Here is a 27,909-nt window from a genome sequence, read left to right as displayed (position 1 = left end):
ACTTCAACTGTTTACAGAGAGTCAAGATCTTCCCTTATTAACATTTTTGGTCCATGTTTGTTGTTATCTTGCTTGATGTTAGCATTCCCATGCCTAAATCTTGGTCTTGGCACATTTTAGGAGGCGGAGGAGGCAGAGAGCCCCCAACGCAGCATTCGGGACAGCGGCTACATCGATTGCTGGGACTCGGAGCGCAGCGACTCGCTTTCCCCGCCACGACATTGTCGCGAGGACTCCTTTGACAGCCTGGACTCGTTTGGCTCACGCTCGCAACAGACCCCGTCGCCGGATGTCCTGGTGGCCCGCGGCAGCAGCGATGGTATGGAACTCTACAAACCCCAAAGTCTCACAGGCAGCGATTTACGTATCATTTTCATTGAGTTTCATTTGAGTTGCGTGACTTGAATCGAGCTGTAAGGCTGGCCTAAAATTTTCGAAAGACTCAACTTGCAACACAACAAGATTTAGACTCGAACAACATGACTAGACAAGTTTTGCATTTGAATTTTCATTTTCAAGATACAATAGTAATACAATGCGGACTTCAATTGTGACTTGCTTCCACTTCTGTATTTATAATAGAGCACCAACTCTGTAGAAAGGTGCTCTCATAAAGTACCTCAGACAGATAAATGAGGGCCCATTGTGCTTTCACAGCTGCGCTGCCGTTGTGAGGCTCATTGTTCTGCATTGTGTGTTATTGCAGGACAACGCCCAGCTAAATGGAAAAGCCCTTTGAATAATTTCAAAAGGGTTTTTTTCGAACACAAGCTCATTTTAGATCTTTGTTTCGACTCTAGCCCCACAAACCTAAGCTAAAACAGGTCTCATTATGTGTTAGGTAATTTAAAGAATTTAAATATTCATTTTTAACGATATTGTCACAGCAGCAATAAGCACTCATTCATAATATAAAACATCCGATAAAGTACAACTAAAAACACTTTTTTTTACATATTCTTATTCACATACAGTATAAGACAGCAACAAAGCAGCTTAAACAGTGCCATGTTAACTTCAATAAAACAAGTCAGTTGAAAGAAGTGTTGTTTCACACCCACTCGGAGTTCTTCTCTCGTGCACGCTCTGCCTCCATCAAGCCGCCGACGCATCGCCGGACAACCTGCACGCGCCCACCTACTGTAAATGGAAACCAGCCAACTGGATATCTCTGGAAAATGAATGAGAATCCAGGCTGAATACTCTTAGTGATACAGTGAACGCAGTCATTCCTGGAAGGCTTTGAACCGTGATGATGAACAACAAACTGGATATTGTAACACAAACATCAACCTGACGATATACTGCATCATGTATAGCGTACACACATCCGGGTCCAGGTTGGGAGGCAGGAGGCAACATTCCCCTCCCTTGTCCCAACGTTTGCAGCAAAGCTCCTTCACAATTGGCCTCTGTAAAGCAACCTCAGAGGAGCATGGAAGGAAAAGTTGAATTCAAGGAAGACATTCGATCTCCTATGTAGTCATTTGATACTATTTATGAATGAGACGCTTTGTGCTCACAATATTTTCATTTGGAAAGACTAAATCAAGAGATGTGATGTTACTTTGAGAAAATATTGCCTTAAGGTCACGCCACGCTTCAGGGTTCATTTAAAGCGTAGTTGTTTGTGTAAGTAATACGTTTATAAGTAATAAGTCTGGTTCACGCTATGTTTACCTTGTCTTGATACCTGCTGCTCGTGCATATTCAGGCATGCGAGCACACACCACAGGAATGGTAAACACCACATTCTCTGTTCCATGTTTACGCTGAGGATTCTTATGTAACATGGAGGATTTTTTTCTTTTAACACAAGCAGGGAAAGTCCTGCTGCCGATCTAGGTGTCACCTGTCTTATTTACCTTTTCTAAAATGGGATGGACACGTTGAGCTTGTAATCATACTCTTCGGGCAGGAGATCCACGTGAGAATGTGATTTATGTCTCTTGCAACAGACGTAGTGATGATTTTCTATCCCTATAAACCATTTTAGACATCTTGTTGGATGAAATGATATCATCCGCCTCATAGACTTTTATTTAAAGCGTTTACAGTTGTTGGGTTTGAAAGGAATTTGTGACTGTAAATGGGGTCATAGTACTGAGAAAAATAGGTCTGATGTTTTTTAAGAGTTGGATATTGACTTCATGCTATCAAAACTATGTTACCATAGCTTTGTCAATATTGTGAACTGACTTGAAGGAAATGTTTCATCTACTATCAAGGAGTCAACTACTGTACCTAAGTATTGATACTTTATGTCCGATCATTGCTCATGATTGTCTCCCCCTTTCCCCAAGGCCGGGGCAGTGACTCAGAGTCAGACGGCCCACCGCACCGCAAGACCCCGGACATCCACAAGGACGACATGTTAGCCCGCCGCACCTCGGTGAGCGAGCCGCGCACCGCCATGCCCTTCAACCAGTACCTGCCCAACAAGTGCAACCAGGGCAACTATGTGCCGACGCCGCTGCGCAAGAAGAAGAACGGCGGCGACAAGGATGACGACGAGCGCAAGAGCTGGAGTACGGCCACCTCTCCTGTAGGGGGAGAGAGACCTTTGAGGTGAGTGTTTCTTCACAGGCTGGTGACCGTCCCGGATGATGTCATCGACGGTATTTAGATGAGACTTATCGCTTTGTTTGACCGGGAGCTTGTTATTGGAATTGCCAGTGGTTCCATGTGCCATCACGCTGCCCCGTTTTTCCCGCCAGCACTGTCTGCAGAACAGATGGTAGGGATTGCCTTTCAAATGAGCTGCTGCTTGCATAAACAGTGTGATGTGTGTACGTTAGCAATCATGCGGTTGTATCACACGTGTCATTCTCCAAAAAGTGTAACGTCGGGAGCCTGCTTGGCTTATTTGAAGTGAGAAAATGAGGTATCTTTACAAAACATTTTGAAACCGTTCCTGGGTGTCTTTGTAGTTGCACCGCTTAAATGAAGCATCAAGAATTTTTTTTTTTTTTTTTTTTTTTTTTTTTACACTTGCTGCATCAGCAGAAAATCCACAGTCCAAAACAATCCAACAAAAAAAAAAAAAAAAATGTTATTTTTATAGTGAGAAGGCACTTTACATTTATTCAAATGTAATCATACAAATCTGTGTGTAGGAATGTTTTGGTAATCACAGCATAACATGCACGGACTACGGTGCACACAGAAATGGGAACACAGGACCCTCCCTCAGGATGTACGGAAATGAGCTCTGCTTCCTTTGCTGACCCTGTTCACACCCCATACTTGAACCGGACAGCTGCGCACTTTCTCCCAGCCGGCCTTCTGCCTACCTGCAAAGCTCTCTGAAAGTCAAAAATAAGCTTGGGAGGTTGGCCGTAGCCTGACGGGAAACGACAGTGGCCGCTTCATGGAGGGGGGCAAGGGGGCTTACATCGTACCACCTCGAACAATCGAGTGCATGATGCCGCTTATCTGAATCTAACGCCGATAGCGCACACTCATCTGAGCTAGCACTGCAGATTTGCTTACCTTTTGACTCCGACCTGATCGTCTATTTACTTTCACATTTGATGAGTGGGTGAGCACAGGCACTCCAAGACCAAACTATGTGTTTAAATTTCCATATGCCCTCTTTCAAACATAAGCTGTGACCTTTTTGCCAAGGTTTGTGATGCTTGTCGTTTACAACAGCAGCAGTTGTCTGCGTGTGGATAATACTGCCCCCCTGTGAATGTTTGGCGTAACATCATTCAACCCCCTAAATCTTGACACCCAGACCATTTCTTGTTACTGTCTACTCAACAAACATTCAGTAATCCACATTTGTGTTTGTCTCTCCATGCTGTCATGTGTCCTGCCAGCGTGTCACATGACCCACAGTAAGTCATCCAGTTTCCATGTGGTCAAATCTGCCAGCCTGTTGTTTATTGAAGGAATGCATTTGGTGCCAAAATAGCAGCTGTACCGTGATAATGATCAAATAGAAATTATTTGCTCAAGGTTATGTTCATTATTACAGTTCAAGCCAATATGAGTAATAGCTGTTTTTAATATCTATATACACTCTAGGCGGCTTGGTGGCGCACTGGGTAGCACGTCCGCCTCACAGTTAGGAGGGTGCGGGTTCGATTCCACCTCCGGCCCTCCCTGTGCGGAGTTTGCATGTTCTCCCCGAGCCCGCGTGGGTTTTCTCCGGGCACTCCGGTTTCCTCCCACATCCCAAAAACATGCTTGGTAGGCCGATTGATGACTCCAAATTGTCCCTAGGTGTGAGTGCGAGTGCGAATGGTTGTTTGTCTCTGTGTGCCCTGCGATTGGCTGGCAACCGGTTCAGGGTGTCCCCCGCCTACTGCCCGATGACGGCTGGGATAGGCTCCAGCACGCCCGCGACCCCCGTGGGGACTAAGCGGTTCAGAAAATGGATGGATGGATATACACTCTACTTGCAAAATGCTAATGAAAACAATTGTTCTGTTTGGGGTGAAATCTGGAAAGACAATGAAAAAGTGCCCTTTTTTTGCCATAGCATGCAAGTCATGTTAACTTTGCCAATATCTTGCCACATATTTGACACATTTAGCATAGATTAGGAAGTCTGTGATTCGCAGCTCTTCTATAACATTTCTTGTGAGCAAATTCCAACTTTGTAGCACTGCCGCCACATAATACTGCAGTTGCTGGTGAAAAAATTTTGGAAAATCTCTTTTCTGTGTTTTAAACTACAACATGACTCCCATTCCTCGACAACCACTAAAAACAACATGTGACGTGTGCAGCAATGGCAAATTTCTGTGTCTCTCTTTTGTTCCTTTGCAGGAGTATGAGTATGATTGACATGCGTGGCGAGGTGAACAACACCACCATCTTGCCGCCGCACAGTCACGTGCGTCATGAGCTGATGCGCAATCAGTACAACCAAATGAAGGAAGACGATAGTCACTGGCAGGATGTGAGTGAGATATTGGCCATTTCCCTGACTGTTACGCATGGAGCAAAATGAAGTGAACAATAATCATTCGTGTGCGGCAGGATCTGGCCCGGTGGAAAAATCGTCGACGCAGCATTTCTCAGGACTTGATCAAGAAGGAGGAAGAGAGGAAGTTGATGGAGCAGCTGATGATCGGAGGAGAGTGCATCTCGCAGAGGAGGAGGAGCATCAAGACCTACAAGGAGATTGTGGAGGACAAGTAGGTCCAACATAATTAGCAAGCGAAGATCTTGCCGTTCCCTATAAATGTACTTTGCACACTTCACCAAATTCCAGCGAGTCTGTTCTACTTGCACCATGTAGACGGCACCCCTGTCCAGCGCTCAATTTAAAGGGAGTGAGGGGAGCCACTTTGACGGGCGAAGAATTGAGTGTCCACACCCACAACGGCGCAAACGCATGTTTTCAAATCAGCCAATCTATGAAAACACCAAACAGACCACACTAGTCTCGTGATCGACTTGTGCTCTGCACGACAACGGGGACTTCCAAACATGCTTCCCTCTATTGGTCTCCACAGGGAGCGCCGTGAGGAGGAGCTGCGGGCAGCTTACCGGAGAGCCAAAACCCCCGAGGAGGCGGCCTACATCCTCCAGCGTTACGCCCAGCGCTTCTCCATCAGCGAGACGGTTATGGAGCGCCTGCAGCTGCCCAAGGTCCTGGACCGCAGCGTCTCGGCAGACCCGTCCTTTTGCGGCTTCCCCATCTCCCTCACACCTTCGCCGACCACCTCTGAACCGTGGGACGCCGACCCGGACGGCCCCCTGAAGTATCTGCGGCAACCGTTTGCGCCGGCCCCCAGGTTCACGTCCACGGTGGAAGCGCAAATTGACGAGTGGCCCAGAGATTCGCCGCCCCAAGGGCCAAAGATCCGCTCGCGCTCGTCCGAGTTGCCGTCCAGCCCGCCACTGTCGCCCAAGCCCCTGCCTTTGCTGACGCCCGAGCCTTACTTTCAGCCCTGGCCTGCTACACCGGAACCCTGTCCCAGTAAGGTCAGTTTTACACTAATAGTGCAATTGATTTGTGAAAATAAAGTCTCTTCCAGCTAGATCAAAGGAATAACCACACAGATTCTGCTTAAAGTAATACCACACAAAGAATATTGCTGGCTAGGAGGGTGAACCTGTTATTCAAAGTTTCATTTTTTCCTTCCTGTACCGTGAATGCTTTACCTTTATAAATTTGTAAATCATTGTGTGGTATTAGTTGAAGGAGACTGTCTTTTTGGATCGCCAGACTACATTTTATGAGGTTGATGCATACATTGAAATAATTCAAGAGATCCTCCCTCTGTAGCTCACTTAAATGTACACTAACACCCATCTTTCAGGGCTTTGGTGCTATCTTGTGGCATCTTCGAGCATTACAGACATGGGACAAATGTAGCACATGATTTCATTTTCCATAGCTATGATTTACAAACAATGCTTAGGTGGGTGTTTCAGTGACAAAAATGATGTAAGACACCTTTTTCTAAAATGTGTGTTTTTGGTTGAAAACGTGTTCACACTTGACAGGAACAATGACAAACGTGTGTCTCTAAAATTTTTAAATCCATCCATCCATTGTTTTTCTGAACCGCTTTATCCTCACGAGGGTCGTGGGCCTGCTGAATCTATTACTTTACTCAAAACAGGAAGAAACATTTTTCCGGATAAAATGTTAGGCAGCGATGGCCGCTACTGAGCTAAATGAAGCCAAGTGCTCCTCTGGAATGTCTTGTCAAGCGTCCCAGTCCCACTTTGAATGGAGTCTTGTGTTCCCGATTGACCTAAGAAGTTGCCGGCGAAGGGCCCTCTCAGTGTGGAGTGGACAAAGACGGCCCACACAAGCTGCTTGGAGACGGATGAGAAGGTGGAGGTAGTATATAGGGGGCGCGGATTGGGAGGTAGTGGGGGCACTCACTGGGAAGTTCACAAGGAGCCTCCTCACACATATATTACTAGCGTCTCTTTGTCTTTGAGGCCCGCTTGTTGCTAAGGTTTGCATGCTTAAGATAATAGTACCCGAGCCCAGCACAAATGAAAGCACAAGTGGGGTTTTAGCCACAGATTCATTTCAGTCCTAGTTCTCATTACCTCCTCTCGGAAGCACTGTTTAATGCTATTAATGAGATGATGTCATTGTTTTTTTTTTTTGGGAGGGGTGGGGCGCTCAATATGCTCCAAAACCCATGTCCAACTTAAACAGGAAGGTCAGCCATTTTGGTTTGGTGCAGCCATGTCGGATGAATTCAAGGGCTTAACAAACTCCTTGGAGGTGATTTGTCAAAGGATCGATCAAATTCAGACTGGCAACGGTCAATTGTTTTGTGTATGTTGGGTCAGGTGTTGTAATTTCATATTGAGTTCAGTCTAGATCTGGCTCAGATTATCATTGTGACATTGTATCATTCACATTTTATTTTATACTGTGTTTTATATGCATTGCCATGTATCATCTTAGCACAGACGTATCTCAACACCGCATCCATTTTGTTGTAGGCCGATGGACTCCTGCGGGTCAACGGCAACATGGCAGCCGACTCCGCCACACCTGAGAGTCAAGGATCAGAGTCCTCTCCCGTTTTCCTACCGTACTCTTTGCCCCAAACCACCGCCCACCACCCAAGTGCCTCGGCGACAAAAGGAATTCTGGCGTCCACCAACGTAGAGGCAGCTTTAGGTGACATCCAGGACAAAGAAGTCGCTCTGTGTTCAACGCCACCCAGCAGGCCTACTTCGCTACCAGTGGTAAAACTATCTTATTACGGTACCTTTATTAAAACATTAATAGTCAGCCATTTTAAAATCTATAAATAAATTTAATCATGCCCATCAAATACTAATATTAAAAAGCTAGGCTGCACATTTAGATTGTTTTGTCAACCTAATAAAATGCCTGCTATAGTAAATTCCTCCTTCACTGCAATGCTCATTTTAAATGATGCAAAAATATAATGTTATGTTTTTTTTAGGAGTTGCAGAAACCAGAGGAGAGCTTTGAGAGAAAGAGTGGAAGGCAGTCAGCAGTCGCTCCAGCGGAGAAAAAGTCTCAATCAGCATCACACCTCCAAACATCTGCAGGTCTGAGTCACATGCTGTTCTACTGCCCCCATGTGGACACTTGTGTTTCTGTCATATTGCAGACACATCACGATTGCATGATAACTACTGTGTCTTTGCAGAAGCCAAACAAGAGACTATACCGTCGTGTGAGTCAGGGCTTGGCACAAACTCTGTAACCTCATTGGTAAGCCATTAAAATCCTTCCAAATTTAACATCTCCATCTATCCGATTAATAATCTTGTAAAATCGCTAGACGAGCATAGACAGTCACGTGGGGACAAACCAGAAGAAAGAGGAGGTTCCCAGTTTTGGACATCAACTGCCAACTACAACCACAGAAGGTTACTCGACACACGCACACACATTAAACTGTCAGTGCTTTTGTCCATTTTACTTTTATAACCATATATTTCCCCAAAGGTGTTGAAAACAGTACCCGCTTTCCACTGACAAGCAGCAACCCAAATTTACGCTGTGAGTTCTTTGCAGGTAATTGTACTTTTTTTTTTTTTTTTTTTTTGCTATAGGGGGCTGGGACACACAATTGACTATTAGCATTATGATATAGATCTATATGATTCTGAGCTATTTTTGTATTCAATTGCAAATGATGCAAATTGTTGGCCATGTATGTATGTAAATAGTGATATGACACATTGATTGTTGCTATTTGTTTCATTGTTGCTGTACATTTACAATCTGCAGATAAGGGAGAGAAGGATCACTACGGCAACGTGAGTACAACAACTTTGTTGTTCTAACAATTTTATGTCGACGTGTCCAGATTCTTATGGTGCTCGGAAGCTTTTCAAAATCAAGAGATTTGACTTGCCACTATCTTAACTCAAGATATGACTTGACTCAATTTGATTTTTGCCCCAATAATTTGGGACTGCAACATGAAGGTTCAGCTTACTTCTGACTTGCACATATGTGACTTCCTCCCACCTCTGGTCACCTCTGGTCACCTCTGTCCTTTTCTGTCTTTCTCCTTCAGTAGGAGTGGATTGGATAGCATTGGACTAGTGCTGTTGTGGTAGACCAACTATCTATCTTCTCCCCTCCATTTTTTTCTCTGTATGTCTGTGTGCGTGATTTCCTGATTGTGTGAGGGTGCCCGACGTGTGCATGACTATTTTGGTGCTTTGGGTTTTGTGGACGTATGTGTTGTCGGTGGTGGGTTGGGGCGGGGGCATCTTGTTAGGTTTCAGTGCCGGTGTCGCCTCAGACCAGGCGGGCCGATCGCTGGTCCTGGGACCCGGCCGAGGAGCGAAAGCGGCAGGAAAGGTGGCAGCAAGAGCAGGCGCGCCTGCTGCAGGTACACGGATAGAGGGCGAGGCAACGCATGAGGCTACCCCCAGCTCTGTCAGGATTCATTGCCAGTTTTGGTTTTATTTGCACAAGGGAGTCAAAAACCTGCTACCTTCCCAGGGATATTTTATTTTTGCTAGAATTAATGATTATTAATTTATTATTTATGTTTGCCCACTGCTGCTTTTAAACCGTGTGACCAGTTTATATCTTAAAGGCGTCATATGTCACAAAGCTGATTAACCACACTCCATTGCGCCTGTAAAAGCTTGCCGCCATTTTGATGATCAGTGCGTTTATTGTACCGTAACATCCGCTCATGTGCCGCTGCCATCAGTTGAGGGCGCCCTTGAGCTTTGTCATAGCTTGTGCTTGGGGGCGAGATTCTGTTGGCTAAATGCCCCCCTCCCTCCTCCACAGGTCAGTGAGAAAGGTTTCTGACCTTGGATGATTGGAAGAATGTGTGGTGCATTACTGTGCTGGTTGTTTTATCCCCTGTAATTGTTTTTCTTTCTTTGTGATTCTGTCGTCAGTCTTCCAATGCAAGTCTTAATAGAAAAAAAAAGTCAATTCGTAATTTTGATAATAATGCTTTTTTTTTTAGCTAGCAACCAAGTAGTTGAAACCGCTCTCTGGAGTTCAAACTTCAATCAATGCTTGAATAAATTCTTGAAAAGCTGACAGTGTCATCCAAAATGGAGCTTTTTTTCTGGATCTATGGTGGGGCCTTAAAGTGTCTTAAATGAAACGTTTCAAATTCCAAGTCTTAAAAATGAATGAGATAAAGGTGTCCAAAAATATCTTCACTTTAACTCATTAAGCCTCCAGGCACCCTGATAACTTTGTAAAAGACGACATTTTCAACAGTGGTACTCTTCTCGGAAGCCTGTTTGCATGTCCACCTCCTGCTTGCTTCTTCGCCTCTATTTTTTCTTTACATTCACTCCTGACAAACCAAAATTGAATCAATTTTTGCATGCCTCCTACATCAATTGCAATGTCTTTTCTTCCTGTATTTGTATATGCTTGTGGTGCGTTACCTCGGTAACGCAGGAGAAATACCAGCGAGAGCAGAAGAAGCTCAAGGAGGAGTGGGAGAAGGCCCAGAGGGAGGTTGTGCGGGAGGAGAGGCGCTACCATGAGGAGGTGGGAGCACATTTTAGATAATACCAAATGAAAGTTGCCTCCTCAAGCCTTATGTGATGAGTTGTCTGTGGTCATGGGCTTTGATTGTCCAACGCTACCCTCACGTCAGGAACGTCTCATCCTGGAAGAGACAGTCACAGCCCTGATTCCGCAATCGTCCGCAACGTCAGTGTCCGAGTGCCAGGACACAATCGTGCGCTCACTTGCTGACTGGGAACGCAAACAGGAGCAACTGGAGAGACATTCGGTGAACAAATCTTATTTATTTAACTATTTTTTTTTATTATTATTTTTTTTAAATTTATTATTAGTTTGTGGTATTATTAAGCATACCTCCTCTATGAAATGCACTATATATAAATACTATACACTATAATGTCTTGCCTTACCAAAAATTAATTTAAATAATTTTCAATTGTTTTTTAAATCAATCTTTTCAAGAACAATATAGTGATTTGATGGGATGAAGAGTCAACCTCTTGTGACAATGACATTTCTAAATAGTCATAATACTATGATAATAATAATCCTTTTGTTCTAAATGACTACATACTGCAGCTAGCACAATTGACAAAAAGCTAACGTAGGCTTGAGTAATCGTCCCATACGTTAGGTATGCGCTTTTTTAAACAATCACATTATTTATTGCAATTTTGTTTTGCGGGCCTCTAAACTTGCATCTTTGAGCCCCCCTGAACAATTTGAAAACCTCTGTGATTGGTCTAACTAACAGGCTTTACTTCTGATTGGTAACACAGCTGGAGAGTGGAGAAGTTGAGTGTAGACCGCGAGAGAACGACAAAACGAGCGACATCAGCACCGCCGACAACAGCGTCAGAACAGCCAAGAGGTTTGTCGACGCATCAAAGCATACATCAAAAAAACATTACTTTTCCTCAGAGATCTGCGTGTTTACACGTAATATTGATGCAAATTAACCTGAATTGACAACGTACTACACCTACTTCTCGCACCCCAAAATGTAAGATCTAGCTCATCTGTCAACCTAATGAGTAGAAGGTATCCTAAAAATAAAGCCCTAACATAAATGTGGACCATCTACAGCTCGGTGAGTCAGACTAGCTGTGTGAAAAATGGCCAAAAACTTCACCAAATGGCTGCCAAGACCTCCGCCCCGGTCAAGAAATTGCAAGACGGTGACGCCAGCAAGCCTGCCCGGCCTGCAGGAGAACGCAGGTGCGTGTGTGTGCGTGTGCGTGTGCGTGTGTGTTTGAATGGTCTTTAAATGTATTTGCTTCAGTCTTATCATTTAAAGAAGCTTTCTGCCTTCTGTCTGACAAATTGATGAGAGTATAACCATGGCAACAGAAGTGCGCTTTTTCGGCATTCATTGTAACAACCTGCAGTCTTTCAGTTACTATGTTTGGCCAGTAGGTGGCACCTCAAGCTTTTATCATTGCAGCATCTCACTCTCCTCTCAGATTATCTTCATCTCGTTCCAGCAGGATCTGGAAAAACGAGATGCAGTAATCTGCATCGCCATTTAACGCCCTCGAAACTAACCCCAAATGAATGCAGGCGTTGCATAAAGACATTCTGTAATCCTCATAATTATTTGAATCTCTCAAAACTACAAAGCGATCCAGATGAATGCGGCTCATTTCAAGGCTGTGCAGTCAGCCGCATTGTCAGCTGAATGCCGCAACGGTCTGTTCATTTTCCAGGAATGCACCCGCCACAATAAACGCTGGGCGCAGCCCACCCAAGCCCCCTCCGCCTTGTGTCGACACGCCACCCAACAGGTATCCATTTTGTGCCTCGCATCAACGCTGTGTTTTGTGCTCTACTTGTGCTTGCTGTCAAACAAAAATTAGGTTTGTAGGAGGACAAAAGTATTGAGACAGATACATTAATTATTAAATATCGCTGCCCTACAGGTATGTTCGGTGATTTGGTGTGAGAGAACATGCCCACCCCCCTCACACATACACACAAACACAAAAACCATCTTGCAGGAATCCAGCAAATAATGTACCAACTCTCGAGCTGCCTTTGTCTTTACACTTGCTGAAGCAGCACGTGGGCTGATTGTTGCCGATGTTATTGCGGTTTATAGGTCTGTCAGCGGCAAGAAGCTGTGCTCCAGCTGCGGGCAGCCACTAGGCAAAGGGGCCGCCATGATCATCGAGACCCTCAGTCTCTACTTCCACATCGACTGCTTTAAGGTTAGTGAAGACATTTTCCCCAGGTTAACATGTGTGCGAAGGGTCAAACTACATGAAAAAGAAATATATGTGTTTTTTTGAGAAAGCGAGTTTTGGGGAGTGTTTATTATGTTAATTTCACTGTTGTTGTGGTCAGTGCGGGGTGTGCAAGGGCCAATTAGGAGACATGTCCACAGGGACCGACGTGCGGATCCGCAGCGGCCTGCTCAACTGCCACCAGTGCTATATTCGCTCCCGCTGTGAGTTGCCCCCACCAAACATCCTTCACACACACATGACTTGATTTTGTCCACATTTACACCGCCCATAGTCGAATAGCTCTAACATGAACACGTGCCTGTAAAATAAATGCTACCACTCCACATTTTGAGAATCACTGACAAGACGTTCACCGTCGTCTAGCTAGCATTCATCAGTTTCCTTTTTCTCATCTGTCTCCACCGTTTGTTGCTGAATGCTGAATGTTTGTGGGTCTCTCTTCCCCACTCAAGCGGCCGGACAGCCGACCACCTTGTGACGTCTCCAGTCAAGTTGAACCTGATCACCTGCCAAGCCCTGCCCTCCCGTGCAACCCCCATTCATCACGTGGGTCAATCCAAGATTTTTCATCCATATATTATTCTTTGACTACAGAGTATCAAGAGTCAGGACAGTCATTCATTCATATTGTCATTTTTACGAAGCACAATCTATTTGAATCACCATTCATCAAGTGTGGTTCATTCATACATACTTTAATTGGATTTAATCTGGTTTAGGTGTTTCCTTTTTTCTTCTTTTTCACCAAGCGGCATCCACTTTATGTCACTCTCGAAAGCAGACAAAATGAGATATGCAAATTAACCTTCACGACGCACAATACTGGATCTCTATTGGTGCATTCGTTATTTTGGATCAGCACTGAATTGTACACCTTATGTTGAAAATGTGTTATAATAATCCACAAGGCTTCCACTGACACACTTTTTGAATGTAATTCACGAGGGCAGTAACTGAATCCGCTACTTTAATGTGCCTTAGGAACAAAACGACGCAGAAAAAGAAATTAAAAAAAAGAATAATATTTTCATTCGAAGGCGATCGATCAGTGGCCAAATTGTCCTCGCACTCCTTCATTGCAAGTCGTCCACTTTGCCGCGTCGTTGATTTTGCAGTGATAGAATGCTCTTGTCCGTGAGGAATATATACGCAGGATGAGACAATTGACCTTTCGCTTAAACCGCGTCCCCGGAAATGTAGCGTGACCAATCACAGCGCAGCAAATAAGAACAACGCTTTCCTCAAGTTTTTGTTTAAGCATAGTGACACATAGGTTGAATGGAAATGTTTTCTTTTTAGGCTCTGGAAAAAGCTATGCAGTCGTCCACTGTCGGTTGCATCTCTCAAAAAAATAAATCAAGTCGAAACTTGCCCAGAGTAATGAAAAGCATGAATGAAGATATCCAATTGATAAAAGAAGCAGACAGAATCCGGAAAAAAAATGTAACATTACGCTATGCAGTCAACCACCATCACAGACTTTATGTTGTGTGAAACGTTTTGATCTTAGCAACAATAACTAAGGGGCTCTGAGCGAAAGGTCTATTGAACCTTTGCCAACTTTGTTTATTTTTTCAATATATATATATTTTTGCTTGGTTTGCATTTTGAGAGTCGGGCAGTGTGCTGCCGATGTTTAAAAAAAAAAAAAAGACTGCACGTTTAAGCCTACAACCAAAACATACTGTAAAAAATGTACAAATCAAAGCAATAGCCACTGCGCTTAATTCCTGGAGTCGTTGAGCATTTTCCATTTTCTCTTTTTAGCGCGGAGGCTTTCTCGTGTATTTATTGTAGTAGTCACCTGAACACCATATTTCGATGTATCCTTTCATTAACTGTGTCAATGCAATGACTGTATCTTTATAAATAAAACCATCCAAAGTCACTGTCTATATGTTCTTCTGATTTTGAGGCATTTCTCAGCAAAAGGCAAATTATTAGGAACAGCTCTCCCAAAGGTGAGTATTCGTTTTGTTTTTAATGGGGTCCAAGCAGGTGTCTATTTGAATGTTTTTTTTCTTCACATTTTGGGCAAGTTTTTAAGGTTAATTAAAAAAAAGTTATTTTCTTCATAATTGATTTTTAATTCATCCATCAGGTCTTGGGGGAAAGAACCTGTTGAACCCTAGGTGAATATATTTGATACAGTTTCTGTCGAGCAAAAAACATGTTTCTCCATATGAACCTTTGTTAATCTTTCATTTTCAACGACGTAAATTTAATTTTTGAATTGATTTTGTTTCTACAATGTTTTACATCATAGTTTGCATATTATATCATAATTTTACCTGAGTTAAAACTGTTCCCTTTAGTAAGATCATTTCATATTTAGGTATATTTTACCCCCTACCTTCTACCACAGTTGAACCAAGCTCGCAGATAAGGGTAATAATCACGTTAAATGCTTTTTAAATGTGAGATTGTTCTAAATTAAAATAACAAAATGTATTGATTTTTGCAAGCCTATTAGCTGTTTGATAGAAATATGAAATTGTGAACCTTTGCAGATTTTTATCAATTTTGGCTTCTTGTTATGCAATAGCTGCTGGCCGAATTTAATTTCTGTCTAAAGTCAAGCTTAAACCTTTACATTAATTAAAATGCTTTACCTAAAATGAACAATTGCCACCTGTTATATTGCTAATATCGCTTCCCATCGCAAATTGTTACAGAAACTCATGTACGTTCTTCACACCACAGATGCTGACAAAAACATGACCAAGCCATTTTTTTTTCCTATTATTTTTTTTGTATCATCAACAACCATTTCAATGCCTTGGAAAACTATGTGCACATGTAGAAATATTCCCTTCTTAAATATAAGCATCCAGAACCTAACAACATAAATAACCTTCCAGACAACAATGTTCACAACAAAGTGGGAGACTTAAAAACAAAAAGAGACATGCAAATTATATCCAAATAAATACAACATTTGCATACATTCCCTTTTTACCAAAAATAAATTCTTAGGGAATCCAACTTAAAATGAAGACTATACGTGTCTATGATTCAACTATTAGGAGACGCGAATACATATTAACACTATACAATTGGAGCCACAAACACACTGTCATAGAAAGACACACGAAACATAGATTTATGTCCATGGGCGGGGCGGGGATTTGGAGGGGTGCTGCTGTAATTGTGCCTTTTTTTCTCATAGTGGACAATAAAAGGAAATTGAGGAAATATTAAGTTAAAAAAAAAAATCTTTCTAGTTGAACCCACAAAAAGTCCGAACCTCGCTCAGATTCATGGAAACTGTATAAGGCTACGCAGCCTGTGTGCCGCATAGTTCATCCTGTCAGAAATAACAGAAATCGAAATGGCCTGCACTAAAATGCAGGCTCTTGAAAAATTTATGTGGTTGGCCGCATAGTCATCGCGGTTCTTGCAAGAACTATGCCGTCGGGCGCATACTTTACTTATTAACCCATCAGAAATTGATCACAGGTAAAGTCCAAGTTCTATGCGCTGGCCCGTGAATCAATTTAAATCAGCCCAGATGAATGATCGAGTATGTGGCTGCCCGCATAGTCCAGCTAAACTACAGGATTGGTCGCAGTTTGTTAAGTAGCCTAAATGTTGACTCAAAATTATAGTCCATACAAAATGCATGCTCTTGCCAAAGTGACGCGACTGCATGGTCGTTGAAATTATACAACAATGTAAACCAGCCCGGATAAATGCAATTGACATTAAATTGTGCAGCTGTCCATGACCTCAGACAAAATGAATGCAGTAAAAATTATGCGGTATTGGTCATAAACTCTAGCCCGAATAAATGCAAAATATTGGAGAAAATAAGCAGCTGACAATTGAATTCCCAAAAATTCCCAAACGCAGGCTCTTGATGAAACTTTGCTCTGCTGCATGGTCAGACAACGTGTTTGTCTTTTGTTGGGTATAAGCATTGTGTTATCTGTGAATAATGCAATACTGTGAGCTCGCCAACACTCCAAAAACAGTTGGGTCAAAAATAACCCAGTACGGGTCAAAAAGGAAAGCAATTCGTGTGCGTGTGCGTGCACGTACTAAGCAATCCAAATTTGGGCTGTTTTGTACAAAACAACCGAATTTTAAGTTGTTTTGTGCAGTCGTGTTATTTTCGACCCACCAATTTTTCAACAATTTGCCAAATGTGCCATGAAATGCATTTTTGTCAAGCAAATGCCACACAAAAGGGAGACAAAACAAAAGCACTTTTGACTGTCAGTGTCCATCAGTCTGCGTGTGCACGTCAATTAGAACATGCTGCTTTTTACTAAAGCAGCCTTGGCTCCGTTCTGTCTCTGCAAGGACGACAGCACGCTGGCGAACGGCCCGCCCAGCGAGTCCGGGATGGAGGTGATGGTCCCCGGGGCGGTGGCCCAGCCTTGACTCGGTGCCGTAACCCCCACCCCCGTCACCCCCACCCCCATGCCGGACGACACGGCGCCCTTGCCGGCCTCCGCTTGTCCGCCGTTGCCTCCCCCGCCGTTCACCTGCACACCGGTGGGGCTGGGGCCACCGCAATTAGAGGTGGGCACCGGGTTGGGGCCCCCCGTGCTGTCCGGGTCCGTGGATTTGGCGTCTTTGCTGTCGTCGTCCCGCGGGTCCGACTTTTTGCCGGAATTGGACTTGGCGGCGGCTGCGGCCGCTGCAGCAGCACGCTCCTGCTTGCGAAACTTGGCTCGTCGGTTCTGGAACCAAACCTTCAAAACAGCCCCAAATTCGTCATTAGTCAGTAGAACGCGTTTTATTGTTGGGTTTTATAGGAATAATATTAACAAGCACCTTTACATTATTTATTTATTTTGGGGGGGGGGGCGTTTAAAAAATATGTTCTCCCACAGATATCCTGTTCCTTTCCAGTAAACACATGCGTCTTTTCCACTATTTGTCAATAAATCCGTGTGTGCATTATTTTAATATATTTGCGTCTTTTAAAAAACAAATTGGTGGTTTGAGCTTGAACACTTTGTGAACCCATTTGCTAAATAATATACAATGAAAACATGATCGTTATTCGTTAATTCTATGAAAAAAAATAGTGAATTGATGTCAATGTGTCTTACTGCCTGCGCGTAATGTATGCAGTAAACCTTGCGTAATTGGCGCATATTTAACTTGCATGGATTACTGCTCTTGATTTTGTGATTGTTTACCTGCACTCTGGCTTCGGTCAAGTCTATCTTGAGTGCCAGCTCTTCACGGGTGTAGATATCCGGGTAGTGGGTCTCTGCAAAGACCCTCTCCAGCTCCTTTAGCTGCGCGCTGGTGAAGGTGGTCCGGATACGCCTCTGCTTGCGCTTTTCGTTCAGACCCCCGTGGTCCGTAAACAGCTTGTAGGGCACTGCAGACATAGGAGGACAAAATGACGTCATGTTTTGTTTTTGTTTTTTGCAGTAGGTCTTTCGTGATATTCTAGACATAACATCAGAGATTCTGTAGAAAAGTTTAGCAACATTTGTGTAATACAGTGTTTAGTGCGTTTAGCATCTTCATCTAAATGGTGGAGAATTTGTTGAATTGACTGCTTGCAATATAAATGTGATTATACTCAATTCTGTGTCAAGTGTCATCAAGATTAGATTTCAATCGGGAATGTATAGTTAAAATCCGTTACAAACAAGTCCGGTTGCTGTGCGCAAAAAAAAAACAAAAACAGACTTTACGTGATATAATTGCTTTGAAAGTGATCACTTAAGTGGATTTTTAATTGTTAATGCAGGTTAATTTGATTGCATTCTGTGCGTAATAACCGTGCGTTATAGTCAAGTGGCGATATTGATTCAACTAAACTGCTAAGTTGGATTCTGTTTGGATCTGCATGTATTTGTGATTTTTTTTTTTTTTTGTTGTAAAAATGTAATTTAATTGTTTCGGATATCATTCCGGTTGCCGTGCGTTAACCCAGCAGCGTAATAGTGTTGCTATCAATTATGTTCAACTCCGCGTGGTGATAATCAAAGAGAGTTTAATAGTGAATTTTATTCTCTTCCAAAATGAGTCCGGTTGCTCTGCCTTAAACCGTGTGTAATCACCTCTTGTGATGTTGCTAAATGTTATGAAACAGCTTCAGGAGTGGGGTTATGTCCGTGATCATGTACGTAATCTTTCAGTCATAAATGTTGTTTAATTGCGTCCAAAATGAACCTCGATGCCGTGCGTAATCATCCACGTAAATGTATTAATTCCACTTTTTCAGGCAGTATAGATGATAATAAGTGTGTTCAAATCTGAGTCCAGTGATCGTCCATGTTTGCTTTTAATCGTAAATGTACTTGAACTCTGTCCCAAAATGAGTGGCTGCGCCGTGCGTAAGAGCGTGCGTAAGTTGTCAAAACTCGTCGCCTTCCGCGAGTACTGTAACTCCCAATTTGAGCGCCAATAATGAGTTTTGCTCTTTGGTTATCTAATTATTCGTCTCATCGCAAAGTAAACACATTACGGCAGCTTATGGGATAATTCTGTTGGAGGCTTTCGGGTGTGACACGCGCGTAACCAAATTACACGCACGCAGCCGCTCCTAACGCGATAAATTCCTTCATTTGTGTACGCAAATTTGGCCCCGTACCGAGCGAGCGAGCGAGTGAGCAGTGACGCTTGAAAATGCGCCTTACCGGCCGCGTAGGGGCTGCTCTGGTGGTCCCTCAGCGTGCCCAGGCTGCAGGAACCGGGCGCCAGCGACGGGCAACCGCTGGTGGCCCCGAACGTGGTCCGGATGGGGTTGTACTGGAAGCCGCTGGCCTGGCTGCACGAGCTGAAGTCCGCGTAGGCCGACGCCAGGCTCGACGTGTCCATGCCAGCCATGCACGACTCGTAGGCGGACGAGTTAAGGTAAGAATACTCCATTTTATACATTTGGGAAGGCACCCAAAAGCTGAAGATTCCCCAGGTCGGCTTATGATAGCAGGTGAGAGGGAGGAGAACGTGTGAGGTTGTTGGAGGGATTTTTTTTTTTTCGATGTTGACTGCTCGGCGGCCGCTCCAGAAGTGGCCTCCTTTATAGCAGCCCAGGCGCGTTTTGTGAAAAGCCCCCTAAGAGCCGCCTTGCCGGAGGTCTCCAGAGCATATCGAGCTCATCAGAAACAAAAGCAGCGCCGTGCGCACGCCGCACTGCCTCCTTCCTTCCTTCCTCCTTCTTCCTCCACCGCTACCACTGCCGCCTCCCTGCTTTACATGACAATAAGTCATCAGTCTATTGGGCCCGTCGTCCGGCCGAGCTGCAGCATCATTGATCCCCCCCACAACACCGCACCCACCCACCGCATCTCTAATTAGAATTTAATAGCGCCGCAGTAGAAGCAGAGAAGGAGAGCAGCCCTCCTTTTGCCCTTTAATTCAATCACAGCACTTGGAAATAATGAAAGTTGGGTGACGATTCTCCCTGATGCAATTTGCTCGCCCCAAGCTTTTAAAAGGCAGCCTGAGAACCTTTTGCCACACTTTCGCCATTTTTCTATCTCTTGCCTCCAATGCGAATTACAGGATGCTCATCTGCTGAATATTTGTCCACATGATTTCATCTTGAAATGTTCAATGTCACGTTTTTGACACACACCCCCCCAAAAAAAAAAAAAAAAAAACCAAGGCTGTGTCACACAAGCACCTGTCGTCGTTTTGTGTATATTTCATGAGTTGCGACACAAAAGTCAATTTTTTCTGTGTATATTGTGATCATGGATAGAATGATATTAGCATGAGTAATTGCCCTGGTATTAAAAGTATTGAAACATATTTTAGGAACATCATTGTACATGCTTTTCTTTGGCATCACTATTCTGACAATGAGCCATTTTTCACAAGTGATTTATTTACATTCTATGAACCCCATTTACCATTCATGAATAAATGGATACAAATAGATTCTTATTCTTAATTTCATATCAATATTAATTTTACCCTTCCGTTATTTGTCCACTAAACCAATTCTATCCCCCAACAACACTTGTAGTAAATGCATTTCATATTTTTGTATAATTTTATTTGAACATTTTTAGTACATTTGGGGGGGCATGAAATATTCATGTCTATTTACAAGTGATAATAATTATTATTATTATCAATTCTTTCATAATTCGTTAATGTCTATCATTCGTGCAATTTTTTTGTAATGAAATGTGACGGATGAAACCATTACAACAACAAATGCTTTAAGAGTTTAATATATTATTTTAAAAAACATACAACAACTATAAGACCAATCATATAGTCGTTAAAGACATCAAAATGTCTCCATTGTCATTCAATCGACTTCCACATTGTCCTAATTGTCTCAATTGCTTTTATTATTGCTTTTATGCGTCCCCGTGCTGCAGTAAACAGTCACCCCACTAATCAAAGAACAATCATGCTGACACGCATTTCATGAGTATATTAATACATATTTCACTGTCTTCACGCAACAAACACTTAAAATGCGCCATCAATTCAATAGAGCACTTGCCCGCATAAAAGCCAGTCATGCAAATGCATTTCGAGTGCATCGTGTTTGTTTGCTTTAAGTGGACTATATATATATATATATATATATATATATATATATATATATATATAGATAGATAGATAGATAGATAGATAGATAGATAGATAGATAGATAGATAGATAGATAGATAGATAGATAGATAGATAGATAGATAGATAGATAGATAGATAGATAGATAGATAGATAGATAGATAGATAGATAGATAGATAGATAGATAGATATAGATATAGATAGATAGATATAGATCGATAGATCGATAGATCGATAGATCGATAGATAGATAGATAGATAGATAGATAGATAGATAGATAGATAGATAGATAGATAGATAGATAGATAGATAGGTGTGTGTGTGTGTATATATATATATATATATATATATATATATATATATATATATATATATATGCGTGCGTGCGTGCGTGCGTGTGTGTCATTTATCATGTAACTCCCCCAGTGGGTTTTGTGCGTGGGTTTTTTAGCTGTTTTTTTTGTGTGTGTGTTTTGTTTTTGTTCTTTGCACAGCATATTATGGAAATGTTCTTTTTTTTTTTTTCTGGCTTTTCTGCACACAAGCTGGTGCTTGATGGCCAAGAAGTGAGCTAATTCGATTACGGCGAGCCAAAAGGGCCAAATGGAGCACACCGTGCTCCCTCCCTCCCTCCACGCGTCTGGCGGCCAGCAAAAAGAGGGGGGAAAAGCACCAAAAATAATCGAATCAGGCTCAAAAGGAAGCACAAGGCCAAACGCAATTAAAAGCTTGCTTTTCTTTCGCTCGCTCTCTCTTTTATTCTTTCACTCTATAGTCCACCGGCTCTTTTTTTCTTTGTTCTTTTTAAAAAAAAAGGGAAAAAAGCGTCTTTTTCCATGTTTACGCCTGCTGCAAGGCACTGGTCTTAACGTTAGGGACACTGGTCATACATAATATTAGGGACACAAGCCACACAATGAACTAAAAAAAAAAAAAAAAGAAAGAAAACGGGGCTTTGATGTATTTACGTGTTCGTCTGTCGAGACTGATCAATATCACGTTGATGTCATTGCTTCAATTAATAATATAGCCTTTCTAAAATATTTGGAAATAGATGTAAGTATACTGTATCTCAATATTTATTATTTGAATTAACAGAAAAATATTCCATGTCAATACTACAGTACTTTAAATTACAAACAATGAGAAGGTTCATAGTAAAATGTAATATAAAGCAAATGATAAAAAGAAAAATAATCTACATAACGTATTGTTTATATTTTGAAATATATCAAATACCGCTCATAAAATTGTCAAAAGAACAAGTAAAAAATGTCTATCTTTCATATTTTGTCATTCAAAACGATAAATAAAAACTGATTTTTTTATTTGTCATCGTACTTTTTGCAATTTTATTTCTTAAGATTTTGTCAGTTTTTAAATAATATTAACGTGGAAAATAGGAAAACAAAAAAAATTGGGGGTCGAAAAGCAGAAAAGAAATCGAAAAACGTGGGTAAAAAAAATTTGAAAAAATTCAGAAAAATAGAAAAATAATTCCAATAAACAGATCTTTTGTCGCATAAAAAAAACAACAGAAAAGCTATTCTGAAAAATGGGGGAAAGTACCCCCACCAAAAATACTCAAGAATAAAAGGACTTTTCCCCAAGTGAATAGTACAAAAAAGGACAAGAAAATAAAACAATACTTTATAAAAACAGTGAATTGTCATGTTCGACATCAGTCAGTCATTAATTAGGCAACTCATGAAAAGTGAGTCTATGTAGTGGCCATTAAAGTTGCACATTCAAGTCCTCGTCAAAGGGAAGGCGGCCCCGCGAATATGTTCCTCACTTCAATAAATCACAGCACAATGCTTGGCACCTCCCCTCCATTTAACCGAGGTGCACTCTGATGCTGCATCCTCGTTGTCCGCCCGCCGCATAGGAATGCCGTTTTGTGTGTGTGCGTGTGTATGTTTTGGGGAGGCGGTAACGAGTGATGGGAGGGGTCGTTCTGTCACTCTTCATTGTCATCATTGATAAGGCCTCCCATTCACTTTCTGTGTGCATGTGTGTTTATAGCAACGCTTAAGCTTGATGTCTCAATTGGACACCAAGCAAAAAAATTATTTGTGCAAAAACAATAAATAAATAAATGAATGAATAAATAAATAAATAAATAAATAGTCCATGTATCAAGTCCACTTGACATACAATCACATTTTTAGGCCCTGATACACACATAGAGAGCAAGGCAGTCTTAGATAGTAGGTTGCACATGCACACACACACTCTAAAATATTGCATTTTTGATCGGAAATGTGCTTTTTAATGCCACGAATCCCCTCAATAGCTACACAAAATGTCTTGTTTTAGACTCTGTGACAAATGTGACAACAAAGTAGCCGCGAGCTGTGTTCGAGAAACGCCGTGTTTCTCGGCATGCAGATGGAACGTGACATCTGGAGAAGACCAAAATTCAATTAGTGTGTGTGTGCGTGTGTATGTGTGTGTGTGTGTGGATAAGTGCGTGTGCATACACCAGCATAAAAATACGGCAGAGATGCACTCAGACTTGTTGTTCATAGGCGGCAGGTGGTGCAACGAGCCTGTTAGAATGTCATATGTCTTTATATGTCATATGTCAAAATTTTAGGGAGTCCTATCTTGAGCAGATAGTCAGTTATTTTGGCTTCAAGCAGGCATTTTAGGCAAATTCCAGAGCTTTGGAAAAACAAAAAAATAAACAGAAAAAAAATCGCTTTCACAAATCAAAATGTCCTGGAAATCAGCCATTTTTATTTGAAGCAGCTATTTCGGTCAAATTCTAGTGGGGGGAAAAAAGTGCCTGAAGCCAATTTCAGCTGTCAACATTAAACTTGGTAAACATGGCTACTATAACAGGACACACAAAAAATGTCTCAAGAACCGATACAAGACAAAGAAGTCAGCTATTTAGTATTGAAGCCATCATTTTCTACAGGCAAATTGCGACACTTTGTATGTTAAAAAAAAAGCCACCAGTTTTCTCCATCAACACTAAATTGGCTGGCCATAGCTGTCATAACAGCATGCATGAAAAAGTCTCAAGCACCGACAAACAAAATTAAAAAGGAAGTCGACTATTTTGGTTTGGTTCATCGAAGTGGTTTGACCATATGGAGGTTTGGCCATAAAAAAGGCGGTGAGGGCGCAAGGGCCAAGAAGCAGGAGCCTCCTAAGCGCATCTGTCCCTCCATCAGCCTTTAAGTGACCAGGCAGAAGACCCGTGGTTGCTGCATTAGCATAAAAATCTCATTCCAGGGATGAGATCAGGAAATGTACGAGCCTCCGACGTGGCCTTGGCACGGCCGAGGGGATCAATCCCTAAATGACTCCAACCTCCACGTGGACATTAACGCAGGCAAATACCCATCGACCCGACGTCCAAATCCGATTTGGACGGAGGAAAAAAAGACGTGATCATTAAATCTCTTTGCCCGGCGTTCAGGAATTTGATTCATAAAATCGTCGGGATTAAATTCTTATCGGGAGCGCTTGTCATCGTTTTGGTCGGGCAGCTGCTTAACGCGACTGCTCGATGGCCTTCATAAGATTTCGGCTTGTAAATAAACTTGTAATTTAATCCTGGCTGCTCCACCACGACCGTGCCTTGTTTGCTGCATAGTCGTACTGTGCAGGGAGGCTCAGACATGGTGGGTGCACACCTTGTGATTTTTATACACAAATTGAGAAGATTAAACTCATACGTATTTGTTGTACATAAAATCTCGGTTCTGTTAGTGTGGCTCTTTGGGGGTGTGTGAAATGTTTTAGCTGGGGTATTGAAGGCTGAACCCTTTGTTAGTGATTCCCAAAGTGGTGCGAGCACAACAAGGCTGCATGAATGTTCTTCAGGGGGTGCACAAGAGTACAAATTTAATGATTTTTATTTTTTTTAATAAGCAGTGTGCATGCACCATCTGTCAGGATTTTAAAAGACTGTTGTTTTGCTGTTTTTGAACGACTGCCTTAAGATGTCAAAGGTGGTGCGCAGTTTAAAATATCTTCCTAAGTGACTGGGGTGCACTAATTGTAGTAATAACGATATAAAGTGAGCAATAACAATAATACATAATACATTTAATTTTGAAAGCCCCATTAAAATGAATTGGTTGGGACGCTGACGACATTGCATGGGGATGCTGAAGGGGGTGCGCATATGGGCTGATGTATGGGGAAGGGCAGCGGGTTCTGTTTGCCTTCTTGTTGCCACACATTCCCTCCCAAATGTTTTTGAAAGCGTCTTGAAGCATCATCAGTTTTACGCTGGGAGGTCAAGGCATATTTTATCGTCCGTTGCGCACCGCCCTCCCGCCTCCGCATGAGCAATCGACAGCGATTAGGCCTCGGCGGCCTCATAAATCAGCCGCGTGACCCGTTATTATTGTTGAATTCAATAGCTGTTGGGGAAGTGAGGGTCAGTGTCATTAACTGGCTCCCTCCCTCTCCATGCCGTGCACCCCACCCCTCCCTCCTACCCTATCCGCGGGCCCCCTGAAGGCATGTGGCCCCTCTATACAAGGACCTGCTGGCTAATAATGCCTAAAAGCTTAATCACACATGCATTAAGCGACAGACAGCGGCCTTTTGTGCGTGCGACCGGCTTTACTGGAATGAGGCGATTAATGGTCATCTGAGCGGCAGGCGACAAGGCGGCGCAGAGAATGATGGAGCGCTTTTTAATGGAGCTGTGCGGGCGGGCAGGCGGGGGGTCTCGCCAAGAGGAAGCGCAGCCGGGCGGGCCACAATTACAGTAGCCCCTCGTTTTTTGCCATCCATCATAAAATGTCAAGGTTGTCGGGCGTTATTCGGCGCTTTGTGATGTTTGTATGAACGCCCTCCCTCCGTGCCCGATGCATTATCATATGCAAGCACCTGCGTGACCCCCAGCAGCATTACTTTCATATTTGGATATGACCACTTGATTTGGCCTGCGGCCTCCACCTGCATCAACAAGGCGTCACGCTGCTCATTTGCTTAAGGCCCATTAAGACATGAACCAGGCACATCACTAATAAGGAGGTGGGTGCATGTAGTAGGGAAAACGGTGTGACTGCAAAAATTTCCTCGGGGAGCTCTGCTCCAAAATGGCGGCATACATGATGCAGTATAAGGACTTAGAATTGGGACACATATATGGAGTATTTTAGTAGGCTTTAACAAAAGTGATGGGACCTCAAACAATGCCTTGAGGAACTCCAGTTTAATGAAACGAATGGCACCTGACTGATTGTTACCTGTGATCGTCAGTGCGTCAGTGACATTATGTGACATCTTTTAGTGGCCTTGACTTTCATCCAGCTTAAGGCACATCAGTACAATAGTCATGCTGTGTAATCAACATCTCGATATGCCAAATCCTGGTGGTTGGTGGACTATTTCAGCAAAGAAGTTTTCACGCACACAGATTTAGATGTAGAGTAATAGGACTTTTTGTGTATAATGTTAGCCTTCGCCCTTTCAGTTCATCTCAAGATATTGGTATTGGGACACCTTCATGTAGCAAAACCATTGATTTTGTCCCCTTTTGCACGTTTGACTGCTCACTCCATTGACATTGTACACCACCCATGCTCCCTCCTCCTTCCTTCCCGCTGTTTCATCTTGACGTGACAAATCGCCGCGTGTGCACTTTGCGAGCGAATGCAGGCCTCCTCATCATCGCCGGCTGCAAATTTGATCAGAACCCACCGAGGGGACCCCAAAGGCCCCCGGTCGCCTAATGATGAATCGTCGCATTAGGATTCATGTTTATGCATCGCTGTTTCGCGTGCGGCGCTTTCAAAATGGATGCTGTGGTCTTTTTCAGTCCACGTGTTTGCTACGGTGGAAATCAGGTGGGGGTCAAAGGTCGTCCGGGCCCGGTCCCAAGTGCAGGCCGAATCCTCGGAATGAAAGCCCGCCGGCCCCAGGGATGATATGGACTCGGTGGAAAGCGTAAGAGGAGCAATAAAGCTTAATGTGATCATCGGAGACGGCTCTCAAAATGGAAGGCGCGCTCCCAAAACCCACGAGGTGACAGTATGATGAAGTTTCTATTGGATTTGCCAAGAGGAGAGCCGGGGCGTCGAAGAACCCCAAAGCGGCCACGCCGGCACGCCGGAGATGAAATTGATAGGCAATATGTGTTCATAAGAACAATTACACTGGCAGTGATGCACCAGATTGCAACGCGAGTGCTGAAAAAAAAGCTGAAAAAGCCTCAATGGATGCGTCATATGAGAACTTTATTGTGCCAATACTGACACTGTGTTCATTCCAACTAAAAAGCACCTCTCATTTGATTTCTAATATCGCAATTGGATAGGAGGTGAAAAATATCATCATTAAAATTTATTGTTAGCGGTACTCTTACATAGCAGCAGTATTCCTATTTTAAGATTTAAATACCAGTAGGTTCTTATTTAAATGTTGCACAGTTGTCATAGTAATAATAATAATAGTCCCAGTGAAGCAGCATGTGGCTTATTTTCCATTATTTTTGCACATACCATTTTACGTAATTGTCAACAATTTAGCTGTGATCACAAGGTCGCATTTTTATTACTCATTGTACAAACTTGTCAAAAATATGTCTTCAGTAGGGACAATTTTTTCCCCCCAATGACATATTTTTTAAAAAAATGTCAACGTTAATTGGAGGATTATTTTGTGTATTGTATTTCCTAAAAAAATGACATATATTTGTGACCGTTTTGTACACTTAATTTTAACTTTGATTGGGGTAGAGGGTA

The 27,909-nt window shown here is 42.8% G+C and overlaps 2 protein-coding genes across 5 annotated transcripts in view; one reads left to right on the top strand and one right to left on the bottom strand.

Moving 5' to 3' along the window:
- LOC125978583 (LIM and calponin homology domains-containing protein 1) overlaps positions 1-14,569 on the top strand; it is a 33,591-nt gene extending 19,022 nt beyond the window's left edge. For 2 of the 4 annotated variants that reach the window (XM_049736048.1, XM_049736065.2), the window contains exons 7-27: positions 121-319; positions 2,304-2,568; positions 3,825-3,842; positions 4,780-4,912; positions 4,993-5,150; positions 5,472-5,943; positions 7,435-7,683; positions 7,908-8,016; positions 8,118-8,182; positions 8,253-8,340; positions 8,420-8,488; positions 8,705-8,733; positions 9,204-9,317; positions 10,364-10,456; positions 10,566-10,703; positions 11,215-11,306; positions 11,522-11,653; positions 12,142-12,219; positions 12,534-12,642; positions 12,779-12,881; positions 13,134-14,569. In XM_049736048.1, the coding sequence (XP_049592005.1) occupies positions 121-319; positions 2,304-2,568; positions 3,825-3,842; positions 4,780-4,912; positions 4,993-5,150; positions 5,472-5,943; positions 7,435-7,683; positions 7,908-8,016; positions 8,118-8,182; positions 8,253-8,340; positions 8,420-8,488; positions 8,705-8,733; positions 9,204-9,317; positions 10,364-10,456; positions 10,566-10,703; positions 11,215-11,306; positions 11,522-11,653; positions 12,142-12,219; positions 12,534-12,642; positions 12,779-12,881; positions 13,134-13,159 (2,739 nt within the window). In that variant the 3' untranslated portion in view covers positions 13,160-14,569. The remainder of the gene's footprint in view (positions 1-120; positions 320-2,303; positions 2,569-3,824; positions 3,843-4,779; positions 4,913-4,992; positions 5,151-5,471; positions 5,944-7,434; positions 7,684-7,907; positions 8,017-8,117; positions 8,183-8,252; positions 8,341-8,419; positions 8,489-8,704; positions 8,734-9,203; positions 9,318-10,363; positions 10,457-10,565; positions 10,704-11,214; positions 11,307-11,521; positions 11,654-12,141; positions 12,220-12,533; positions 12,643-12,778; positions 12,882-13,133) is intronic. The other 2 variants (XM_049736056.1, XM_049736084.1) reach the window with 2 other exon arrangements.
- A 771-nt stretch (positions 14,570-15,340) lies between these two features.
- phox2bb (paired like homeobox 2Bb) lies at positions 15,341-19,873 on the bottom strand. Its single transcript, XM_049736098.2, has 3 exons — positions 19,293-19,873; positions 17,835-18,022; positions 15,341-17,381 (listed from the first exon to the last, which is right to left on the bottom strand). The coding sequence occupies exons 1-3, from the start codon at positions 19,531-19,533 to the stop codon at positions 16,932-16,934; spliced, it is 879 nt and encodes a 292-aa protein (XP_049592055.1). The 5' UTR covers positions 19,534-19,873; the 3' UTR covers positions 15,341-16,931.
- Positions 19,874-27,909: the final 8,036 nt, after the last annotated feature.

This window comes from Syngnathus scovelli, chromosome 1, assembly GCF_024217435.2.
Source record: "Syngnathus scovelli strain Florida chromosome 1, RoL_Ssco_1.2, whole genome shotgun sequence".
NCBI lineage: Eukaryota > Metazoa > Chordata > Actinopteri > Syngnathiformes > Syngnathidae > Syngnathus > Syngnathus scovelli.
The sequence above is the reverse complement of the archived record's forward strand: the minus strand, read 5'-3'. Positions and strand labels throughout refer to the sequence as shown.

Excerpts from the sequence above, each read along its gene's own strand:
- phox2bb (XM_049736098.2), bottom strand. The coding sequence starts at position 19,533 with ATGTATAAAATGGAGTATTCTTACCTTAACTCGTCCGCCTACGAGTCG. Across the intron at positions 18,023-19,292 it reads GAGCAGCCCCTACGCGGCCG|TGCCCTACAAGCTGTTTACG; the intron begins GTAAGGCGCATT and ends CTATGTCTGCAG. Across the intron at positions 17,382-17,834 it reads TGACCGAAGCCAGAGTGCAG|GTTTGGTTCCAGAACCGACG; the intron begins GTAAACAATCAC and ends GCTGTTTTGAAG.